Below are 12,315 nucleotides of genomic sequence, written 5' to 3'. Positions count from 1 at the left end.
TGCCATGTTTTTTTTAATTGTCTGTCTACTGTTGTACCTGTCTGCTTCTTGTGTGTCTTAATTACTATCGCCAGCTCTTTGTTTTATATTATGACTTCCACTAAATTTCCGCCTTTTTACAATTTAAAAAGTCACTTTTTTATCGCTTGCTTTTATTATTTATTATCTTCTTATAATATTTTTAAATATTCTGTAGGCTGAAGAACGGCGGCCAGCCTCTGTGGCTGAGCGGTTCTAGGCGCTTCAGTCCGGAACCACGCTGCTACGGTCGCAGGTTCGAATCCTGCTTCGGGCATGGATGTGTGTATGGCCTTAGGTTAGTTAGGTTTGAGTAGTTCTAAGTTCTAGGGGACTGGTGACCTCAGATTTTAAGTCCCATAGTACTCAGAGCCATTGGAACCTTCCCTGTCATACTCCTCGACTCTTATAACTACCTTCTTGTTTCTGTATGAGTTGTAAATAGCCTTTCGTGCCCTGTATTTTACCTTTGCTACCTTCAGAATTTCAAAGAGAGTATTCCAGTCAACATTGTCAAAAGCTTTCTCTAAGTCCACAATTGCTGTAAACTTATGTTCGCCTTTCCATAACCCATCTTCTAAAATAATTAGTAGGGTCAGTACTGCCTCACGTGTTCCTACATTTCTCCGGAATCCAAACTGATCTTCCAAGAGGTCTGCTTCTAGCAGTTTTTGCATTGTTCTGCAAAGAACTCGTTTTATTATTTTGCAACCATGACTTCTTAAACTGATTATTCGGTAATTTTCACTCCTGTCACAAATCGGTTTCTTTGGAATCATAGATATTAATTCTTCTTGAAATCTGAGGGTATTTCGCCTGTCGCATACATCTTGCACACCAGATGGAAGAGGTTTATTATGGCTGGCTCCCCCAAAGCTATTAGTAGTTCTGAAGGAGTATCATCTACTCCCGGGGCCTTGCTTCGACTTAGATCCCTGAGAGCTTTGTGAAATTCTTCTCACAGTATCATGTCTCCCACATCTTCCCTTTCTGTAATATTGCTTTCAAGTTCATCTCCATTGTATATACCTCTATATACTCTTTCTACCTTTCAGCTTTCCCTTTTTTGCTTAGAACTGTTTTACCATCTGAACCCATGACATTCATATAGTTGCTTCTCCTTTCTCCGAAGGCCTCTTTAATTTCCCTGTAGACTGTATCTACCTTTCCACTAGTGAAAATCCTTACATTCGTCCTCTTTCCATTCCTGATTAGCAGTTTTGCAGTTCCTATCGATCTTATTTTTTAAACGTTTGTATTACCTTTCGCCTGCTTCATCTTCTGCATTTATAATTCTCCTTTCATCAATTAAACGTTACCAAAGTTAACTACAATAGCTGGAAGGTATGAATGTTTTACTGGCCGCTCCCAAGAAAGAATTAAGGATTGTAGTTTACTGTTCCGCCCGTCTCCAATAAGACCATTGAAACAGTTCATTCAAGACTACTTGAATGAAATGTGACAGGAGCCCCACTGGGGACTGGCGTACTAGGACGTGTATTAGAACTCTGAAATACTGTATCGATAATGGCTAATTACTAACCAAAATCTAGATTTGCTTTAATAAAGCTTGAAAGGACGACAGATTCCTGTGTTACATCCTTTTGAAAGTCATATCACAGTCGTAGAGTGCATTCCACATTCCTAAAGGAAGGTATCTTGATGTAACTATTTAGTTAGACAGATAGGTTTCAGAAACATTGAGTAGATTTTTGTGTTTGATTGTATCAGAATTTACCTTTCTTTATCGGTATTTGTAATTATTCAATGCTCAGCATGCCTGTCTTACATTATAAGTCAGTTTGAATATATCCACACATTTTTTAGGTATAATCATCGTCAAAGTTCCGTCGGCATATTCTGCTACCACTTGGTAATCCACTACATTATTCATGGCCGAAGGGATTTGGCCTTAGCCCGCCTGGAGGATTTACGCTGCTTTTACTATGGAACTAGCCGGTCAACTCCAAGATGTAACTGATTAAAGTTATGCAGAACCTGAAAAAGGTGCCTGTAGGTTTTTCCGCAAGTCAAAGTAGAACTTCTTTTGGTATGAAAAACATTTGTCTACTAGGCGACGCAATAATAACAACTTCGTCTACCAATGGTATGCAGAAGTTTATTGCTTGAAATTCTGTGCTGCTTTACGCTGCTGCTACGAAAAAGCAAATCACATAGTTTACGTAATGTAAAGTCTGATTGCGTCCAAATTTGTGTCAATGTTGTCACGCCGTAACTGCAATAGAGTCAAAATCCGAAAGAAGGGTAGTCAATGAAATACAACACGTAGCAATAAAAGGATGTTTATAACGGACACCAACTCGCAGACATAACTGAACTGCTTCCTGAACGGAGACTGCTGCTATTTACACAAACATCGAATATTCCGGAATATATAAACATTAAAGTCGTATGAAATTTCGAGAACCTTTTAGAAACATAAATACTAAATAACAAATAATTGCTTGTGACAGGGTTTGAAGAGACGCCCGGAGCGCGCCAGGCAGCGGCGTTAACGGCTGCTCCGCATTGCTTGCACCACAGAACGCGGAAATAATAATCGGATTGCTTTTCAATTACATATGGAATTCCCAGAAAGCGTCTTATCGAGTTTGAAGCCTAGCCGTGGAATATTTCCGTGCCGAGGGCTGTGATTTTTACGAACAACCCACGTGCAATATTGCATTATCTCACGTTAATCGCCGAAATGGCGTGTAAAGCACTTATAATTCAATAATTCACTCTAGCATGGAAAACCAGACCAGAAGTTTTATAAATAAAATGAATTAATGTACTCTCGACATTTCTGTGTACTCTATAGATTACTTTCTTAATGGATTTATCCGTATATGGCTAGGTTGTACGTATTAAATTTTATTGTAAATTGAAATTAAAATCCAGTTACGTTAATGGACAGCATGTAAAGATTTTTTCGCGAAGTTAAAGTGCCTGGAACGAATATTTCTCTCTACAGCGGAATTTACGCTGCTTTGAAACTTCCTGTCAGATTGTAACTGTGTTCTAGACCGCGCGTTAAACACGGAGCTTCGTCTTTCGCGGACAATGCTTTTACCGACTGAGCTATCAAGACACGACTGACTGGCATCTCTCACAGATTTAAGTGTTTAAAGTATCTCCTCTGTAAATCTACTGATACATTCCACATCATAGGGAGCTGCCACAAATATTATCCACGGGATATGCCAATAACCATCCAACTAAGTAATTAACTGGCGGCACGCTTCCATCTCGAGCCTACGGTGTAAGAATTAGTGAGTTAAGATAAGGGAATGAAGGACAAGGGCTACCCACACAATCTAACAGAACTCATATATAGGTAATATATCGATACTCTCATATGTGTTGACGACGAGGGAAGAGGATCCTCGGATGATACTGTAAACCAGAGTGTTGAAACAACAATGCCCATTATCACCGAACTGTGTTTAATATCTATGTAGACTCAGCTATAAAAGACTGGCAAAACAATGACAATAAACATTAAAAACAATAAACATTTTAGAACTGTCATGACAGTCGTAACACTATGTTACGTTCTGACGGGTAAATCTTACATGCAGGCAACGAGACTGACGTACAACTGCCCACTCATCAACTTTTCAGCTTAAGCTACTTTTCAATAATTCAAAGCTAATGATATTCAAGGGAAAGCAACCAGTCTGTAACATGATTGTAACTAATAATGACATAATCCAACAGGCCAGAAAATTATCTGTTTATAATGTTTGATTGCTTATGATTAAGATGAGAATCTGAGGAATATATTAGATAATTCCCAGTTGACATATGACACTTTGAACACACTGATTACCTACAAAACAAGAAAAGACACACAAATGAAATTATATACAGTGATGGAAGTGCCTTTGATGTATGTTTGTGAGAATTAAGCTCTAAAGAAGAAGAAGAAGAAGAAGAAGAAGAAGATGACAGGTATTGCAACAACAAAAATGAAGTTCCGCTGTCGAGCGGCTGGATATAGCGTCAGAGACGAAATAAGAAATGAAAACATCAGACACTACGGTCGCAGGTTCGAATCCTGCCTCGCGCATGGATGTGTGTGATGTCTTTAGGTTAGTTAGGTTTAAGTAGTTCTAAGTTCTAGAAGACTGATGACCTCAGATGTTAAGTCCCATAGCGCTCAGAGCCATTTGTTAGACATATGGTTAGACATACGGTTACTGTCAACAAATATGGGCCTGCAGATGATGTTGTAACAACATCGAAACTAGTTACCAATAAAACCAACACCTTAATACAGCTGGAGGAATTACGTCATTTTTTAACATATATTACGCCAGCCGACGTCCCAATTCGTCCGTTTTAATTATGGATATACGAAGGTTTTTTTTTTCTTTCTGTACTCTACCAATTACTGCACATTTTATGATAATGTATATTAGTTGTGATTTGTAATATGCTTATTGTACTGAAAGTAATGAAAAATTTGCAGAATAATTTGGTTAGATGTAAGAAATTGCCCGATAGCCGTAAAATTGCCAGGATAAATAAAATAATGAATGTAGGGTTACATATAGTCACTTGGAACTAGGAACGTTAATGTGAAGATAGTAACATGAGTGATGTTTTCGTAGCATGGAGAGTACTAGCGTAAGTGTTGTCGTTGCAGACGTACAACGCCGACGCTCAGACGGGCGAGTCTTCGGCGTGTGCGACGGCGCTGCTGTGCGGAGTGAAGGCGAACCGAGAGACGGTGGGGCTGGACGCGCGCGCGCGCTTCGAGGACTGCCCGTCCAGCCACACGTCGCGCGTGCCGTCGCTGCTCTACTGGGCCCAACACAAAGGTCAGCCAAATATCATGCATTCAGCTGGCCAATTCGACTAATATAATATGTTAACGTTGTTCATGACTAGGTCATTACGCTTTATTTACCACCTCAGTCACCTTCAGTCAGCGACCATGAAACTTGTGGTGTCAGTCCTTCCTTGCATAATTTATCCTTGAATGTGACCCATTTTTCTGAACGATGAATGACTTGGCAGATGGTTCAAATGGCTCTGAGCACTATGGGACTTAACATCTATGGTCATCAGTCCCCTAGAACTTAGAACTACTTAAACCTAACTAACCTAAGGACATCACACAATACCCAGTCATCACGAGGCAGAGAAAATCCCTGACCCCGCCGGGGTCCCGGGTGCGGGAAGCGAGAACGCTACCGCACGACCACGAGCTGCGGACTGACTTGGCAGAGAACTTGGATGCACACTGATCAGCCATACTTGATTACCACCTACATAATGTCCGGTATATGCACCTTTGGCACGGATAACAGAGATGACGGGTCGCGGGCCGGCCGGAGTGGCCGTACGGTTCTAGGCGCTACAGTCTGGAGCCGAGCGACCGCTACGGTCGCAGGTTCGAATCCTGCCTCGGGCATGGATGTGTGTGATGTCCTTAGGTTAGTTAGGTTTAATTAGTTCTAAGTTCTAGGCGACTGATGACCTCAGAAGTTAAGTCGCATAGTGCTCAGAGCCATTTGAACCATTTGATTTGAACGGGTCGCGGCATGGAAGCAATGGGGACTTGGTAGGTCGCCGGAGGGAATTGGCACCACATCTTCACACACGAATCATCTAATTCCCATAAATTCCGGGTAGGGGGGTGGGGGGGAGCGATGCACTCCGACGCCACGTTCAATTACATCACAGATGTGTTCGATCGGGTTCAGATTGGCGAGTTGGGAGAACAGCATACCAATCAGAACTCGCCACTGTGTTCCTCGAACCACTTCAGGCAAATGCCAGGATGGTTCCTTTGAAAGGGCACGGTCGGTTTCCTTCCCCAGCCTTCCCTAATCCGAACTTATGCTCCGTCGCTAATGACCTCATTGTAGATGGGACATTAAACACTAATCTTCTCCTCCTCCTCCTCCTCTTGCTGAAAAATGCCATTGCCATCGGGAAACATGATCGTCAGTAAGGGGTGTACGTGGTCTGCAACCAGTGTATTATACTCCTTGGCTGCCATGGTGACTTGCACGAGCTCCAGCGGACCCATGGATGCCCACGCGTACGTTCCCTGGGGCAGAATGCAGCCGCCGCCAGCTGTTCCCCTGGAAGACGACGGATTCGTTCCCTCCGAATGGCATGATCAAGAATGTACCGGGATTTTTCAGATTATACAATGCTCTGACACTGCGCCAACGTCCGGTGCCGATTGTCACATGCCAATGTCATGGCGTTAACACTGGCACATGAATGGGTGGACGGCTGCAGGGCTCCATCGTTGGTAGTGTTTGGTGCACTGGGTGTACAGACACACTTGTACTCTGCCCAGCACTACAGTGTGATGTTAGTTCCATCACATTTCACGGCCTGTCCTGTTTCACCAGTCTGCCCAGCCTACGACGTCCGACATCTGTAATGAGGGGCGGCCGTCCAACCGGACGGCGTCTGGACCTTGTTTCACCTTGGTTTTGTCACGTGTAGAAAACACTCATCACAGCACTCCTCGAACGCCATCCTCTGGATCACGGGGTCCCACGTTCGATTCCCGGCCGGGTCGGGGATTTTCTCCGCCCACGGACTGGGTGTTTGTGTTGTCCCCATCATCTCATCATCATCCGGGAAGTGACGAGATTGGAACTGGAAAGATTGGGGACTTGTACGGGCGTTGATGACCTCGATGTTGAGCGCCCCACAAACCAACATAATCATCATCCTTGAACACGCGACAAGTCGTGCAGTTTCCGAAATGCTCGTGCCGAACCTCTGGGACATCACAATCTGCCCTCGGTCAAACTCAGATAGATTGTACTCCTGCGACATTCTGCAGACGGACAGCTCGCTCACTGATATCACATGCATCGTGTGTGTGTCTGACTAGCAGTCATTCCCCGCCAGGTGACTATGCTATAGCCTGGACGGGTTATGTCGATAGTAGGTCGGTGGTCATAATGTTCTGGCTGATCGGTGTACGTGTCTGCATTTAGGCTGTCCAGCAAACGTTCCACCTAGTAAATCAGCTCTTCCTCTTTCTGGAAATGCCTTCTATGCAATAGTTTTTTCATTTGAGGGAAGATTAAGAAAACACTAGGTGTCATATCATTAGAATACCCAGGCAAAATCTTATAGCTGAAAGAAGCGTCCCGTGCGGAATGAGTTGGAGCGTGGAGCTTGGAGCAAAACTACCCTTTTGAGGGAAGGGCCAAAAAGCCGAACGTAGCGAACTTGCCTGTGAAAGGCAAAGGTCCTTAGTTCAAGTCCCAGTTGGGCATAGAGTTTTACTTTGCCATGAAGTTTCAGTCTCTTTGAGAGCTTCCCATGATACTTCCTCCTGACAGTAGGCTAGCTAATGGAATGTGCCATATGCCATAGACCATTTAAAAGATTTTTTTCACGGACTGGGCGGCCCCTCCCGCCGGAGGTTCGAGTCCTCCCTCGGGCATGGGTGTGTGTGTTGTTCTTAGTATAACTTAGTTTAAGTAGTGTGTAAGTCTAGGGACCCATGACCTAAGCAGTTAGGTCCCTTAGGAACTCACACACATTTGAACACACATATTTTGAACATGTAGAAAACATGTGGGGCGAGTCAGTTTACAGGATATGTATACATGAATAGTTTCAGTGGGTGGCTACATGCTGGCCATTTATAAGTTTTTAAATTTAACATTAATGAACGAAACAGTTTTCCGTCCTTCTCGTACAACTGCACTTAAAACTTTTTTGTACCTTACCAGTTTTTACATAAAATTTCGTATATCAAATACAAGAGGTTGGTTGCTCAGAGGAAATGATTTTCCGTTAGATATTTTATGTTATTGGGCAAAAGATGCTTATTGAGTCTCCTTTCTGAGTCACTGGTAGCTTTAACAATGAGTAATGTAGGACATTTCTTCATCTAGCGTTGTATGTATAGACAAGTATATGCTGTCCTAGGAAACCGTTCACTTTGCGTCCTAGATACAGCCATGGAGAAAACATCAGATCGTAAAATTTGGGACGTGTTTGTGTGATGACTGCATGACGCACAGAAAAAGCAGCCAATTCACTGATGTGTATACATATTAAGGTACCACATATAAAATATCTGCACATATACCCGTTACACCCTGTACATTTAGTTAAAATGCGTCACTCCTTGATATGGAGCATACAAGATGATCGCAAGTGAACACCAAATATTATTCGCATTGTTCCATGTTTTGCAATCAATGCTTACTTTCTAAGTAGTAAGTAAAACTAGAAATTTTTTTCATTAAGATATTAGTCAGTGATATTGAGCAAAATATGTTAGGATGCTGATTTGTTTGTTTCCAAAGCTAGCAATTATGCAAAGAGCAGTTGAACACAATTGTTTGAACAGATCAGTAATATGCTTCTTCTAATTCAAGTTTTCATCAGTACATAAACTCTAAAATTTTGAACATTCTACCTGGTTTACCGACTCCTGTTTATGTATTACATCAATTGTGACAGATCTGTCTGTTATACTGAGCTGAATATAGTTTGTTTCCTCAAAACTGAGAGTGAGCGCCTTTTGACAGAACCACTTAATAATTCTTTGAAAAACATTATTAATAAAATTTTCCATCGTTTCCTCTCTTTTGAGATATATTATAGCACAGCATTGTCTGCAAAAGGTACCAATTCTGACTGTTAAGTGAAAGGTCTTTCACATGTGTTAGGAATGGGAGTGGACCTCGTCAAGATATTTCGGTAGATCCTCCTGAGATGGTTTTCTCCATACGAGAGTAATTTGTCAGCACCGAACCATGATGGTCCCAAAAATAACCGTTCTATCTTGCCTGATGATAGTGGGGTCTTCCATTTTTCGGCCGTTATGAATCTGCATGCTCTGTCTTCTTGCGTTAGTTCTTTGTTTTTGGGTCATAGTGATAAATCCGGCCCTCGTCGAATGTGATAAGGAGGTTAAAAAGTCGTCTGGTGTGGACTGCACTGTTACAACATTTCCACAGTTGTCTCAGCTCGGCGAGCTTAATGGGTGTGAGCAGTCATGGAACCCAGCGGCCAGCCCATTTTTTCATGTTTAAATGTCGTGCAAGGTGCTGAAAACTGATCCGTGGATAATTTTTACTTCTTCGTCTATCGCCTCGTCTTTGATGGTCTGTCACTCCATTGATCGTCGTTCAAACTTCTTTGACAACACTGGAAGCGTCTGAGCAACCTAATCACTATGTTATAATGGGTTGGTACATAGCTCCCGTTTCTCTAGTAGTTTAATAAACACAACAGACACACATGACTCATGCTTTAGTCATCAATAATTTATTCTTCTTAACTATTTACAATAGTCTGTCAACGCTGGGGTAACTTTTCGATTCAACGACTGTAGAAATCACGTGGTTTTGAGGCGAAGAACACGTCTAGCCATGTTCGGAGTGTATTTTTATCCGGCAAGGAAGTTGCTTGAAGGCTGTTCGGTAGAGAAAGGGAAAGGTGGAAAACTGAGGGTGCAAGATTAGGTGAAAAAGATGGACGTGGAATGATTTCCCAATCCAACTCCTCTGTAGTATTTTTGATCAGTCTAGCAGAATGTGGACGGGCGTTATCGTGGAGTAGCATCACTTTACGTAGTCTTCCTGGTCGTTGTTCTTGGATTGCGTCTGCAGGACGTCTCTGTTCTTGACAATATATGTCATATGTGATGGTTATACCTCGGGGCAGCAGTTAGTAGTACAACACACCGTCGCTGTTCCACCACTTGCATAACATTATCTTTTGTGGATGCGCGCAGGTCTGTGTAATGGGAGTTGTTGCTTTTTTTGGGCTTAACCGTTCCTCTCTTTTCCTTCTGTTAGCATAAAGACACTATTTCTCGTCACCAGTAACGATGCAAAACAGGAATGGTCGGTGTTGTTCACCAGCCAATTGGTGATGAACAGGCAGAGACGAACATATGTCCACCCAATGACCTTTGTGATTTTGGCTTAGAGTGTGTGGTGTATATACACCCGATTTTTGAATCCTCCCCATTTTATGCAAATACCGCACGATGGTGGAATGATCAGAGTTCATCACATTTCCCAGCTCTCGAGTACACTATTGTCGATCATTGTGGATTAATGAGGTTAAACTATGTTCATCAAATCCCGAAGGTCTTTCTGAACGTGGAGAGTCACTAATGTCAAAACGATGCCTCTTCAAACGAGAAAACCATTTTCTTGTCGTGTTCTGTCTGGTGGCATACACGCCTATGTTTCTGGCTATCTCCACTGCTGTCACCCTCTATTGAACTCAAAATTAAGGATAACTCGAAATGCTCGATTTCTCCAGTTTGCACTGCATTTCCTAGCGTCCATAGCTCCACTCGCTATGTATCAATGACAAAAGAACACTATGTATATTCCAATACCAACTGTGAACTGTCCGCAGCTCGTGGTCGTGCGGTAGCGTTCTCGCTTCCCACGCCCGGGTTCCCGGGTTCGATTCCCGGCGGGGTCAGGGATTTTCTCTGCCTCGTGATGGCTGGGTGTTGTGTGATGTCCTTAGGTTAGTTAGGTTTAAGTAGTTCTAAGTTCTAGGGGACTGATGACCATAGATGTTAAGTCCCATAGTGCTCAGAGCCATTTGAACCATTTGAACTGTGAACTACAAATAATAAATGACAATCGCTAAATAAAACCATAGCAACCAGAATACCAATATGCAAAACTTAACCGCTACGAACTTATGCACCAACCTAATATGATGGTGCGTTGTATTCGCACACTTCCATCAACTCAACATGGACTGTTACAGTGTTGTTTCCCTTCAAAAGCAAAAAAGCGAATTTGCGTACGATGCTCCACTTGAGAAATGGACTGTGTCATTTTTCGTTTTTACTCCTCTAGCGGCGCGCTAAGGCGTTGTGGTACGGGAATTCCAATGTGTATCAGGACTGCAGACACGTACCTGTAAAAAAAACGAAATGTTAATAATTTAACTTTACAATTACGAGATGACAATTGTAACTTTATGGCTACAGCTCCTATAATGATCGTGTACAAACAAGTACACCCTAAGACAAAAAAAGAAGACGTACCAGGGAGGAATTATCAAATGGGATTGAAACCGGTAGAGTGATATACATGCACAGACAAACAAATGATTACAGTTTCAGAAAAACTGAATGACGTATTCAAGAGAAAGAAGTCCGTAAACTGAGAAAGTGAATAGCGCATTGGTCTGCCACTGGTCCTTATGCAAGCAATTATTCGGCTTTATGTTGATTGACAGGGTTATTGAATGTCCTCGTGAGGATTATCGTATCAAATTCTTTCCAATTGGAGAGCTATGTAGCCAAAATCGCAAGATGGTTAGAGGGCCCTGCCCATATTGGTTCAAATGGCTCTGAGCACTATGGGACTTAACATCTGAGGTCATCAGTCCCCTAGAACTTAGAATTACTAACCTAAAGACATCACACACAACCATGCCCGAGGCAGAATTCGAACCTGCGAAAGTAGCGGTCACGCGGTTCCAGACTGAAGCGCCTAGAACCGCTCGGCCACATCGGCCGGCTGCCCATAATGCTCCAAACTTTCTCAACTGGAGAGAGATCTGGCAACCTTACTGCCAAATACAAAGACAAGCAGTATAAACTCTCACAGAGTGCGGTTGGGCATTATCTTGCTGAAATGTAAGCCCAGGATGGCTTACCACTGGAGAGAGATCTGGCAACCTTGGTGGCAAATACGAAGACAAGCAGTAGAAACTCTCACAGACTGCAGTTGGGCGTTATCTTGCTGAAATGTAAGCCCAGGATGGCTTACCACTGGAGAGAGATCTGGCAACATTGCTGGCAAATACGAAGACAAGCAGTACAAACTCTCACAGAGTGCGGGTGGGCATTATCTTGCTGAAATGTAAGCCCAGGATGGCTTACCACTGGAGAGAGATCTGGCAACCTTGCTGGCAAATATGAAGACAAGCAGTAGAAACTCTCACAGAGTGCGGTTGGGCATTATCTTGTCGAAATGTAAGCCCAGGATGGCTTACCACTGGAGAGAGATCTGGCAACCTTGCTGGCAAATATGAAGACAAGCAGTAGAAACTCTCACAGAGTGCGGTTGGGCATTATCTTGTCGAAATGTAAGCCCAGGATGGCTTACCACTGGAGAGAGATCTGGCAACATTGCTGGCAAATACGAAGACAAGCAGTAGAAACTCTCACAGAGTGCGGTTGGGCATTATCTTGCTGAAATGTAAGCCCAGGATGGCTTACCACTGGAGAGAGATCTAGCAACCTTGCTGGCAAATACGAAGACAAGCAGTAGAAACTCTCACAGAGTGTGGTTGGGCGTTATCTTG

At 42.9% G+C, this 12,315-nt stretch overlaps 1 protein-coding gene across 1 annotated transcript in view; it reads left to right on the top strand.

Moving 5' to 3' along the window:
- The window catches only part of LOC124722285 (alkaline phosphatase-like), a 658,646-nt gene that overhangs the window by 191,262 nt on the left and 455,069 nt on the right, over positions 1-12,315 (top strand). The window contains exon 2 of the mRNA XM_047247471.1: positions 4,670-4,844. Within this exon, the coding sequence (XP_047103427.1) occupies positions 4,670-4,844 (175 nt within the window). The remainder of the gene's footprint in view (positions 1-4,669; positions 4,845-12,315) is intronic.

The sequence above is a fragment of the Schistocerca piceifrons genome, chromosome X (genome assembly GCF_021461385.2).
Source record: "Schistocerca piceifrons isolate TAMUIC-IGC-003096 chromosome X, iqSchPice1.1, whole genome shotgun sequence".
Taxonomy (NCBI): Eukaryota; Metazoa; Arthropoda; class Insecta; order Orthoptera; family Acrididae; genus Schistocerca; species Schistocerca piceifrons.
This window is presented reverse-complemented; position numbering and strand designations above follow the sequence as displayed.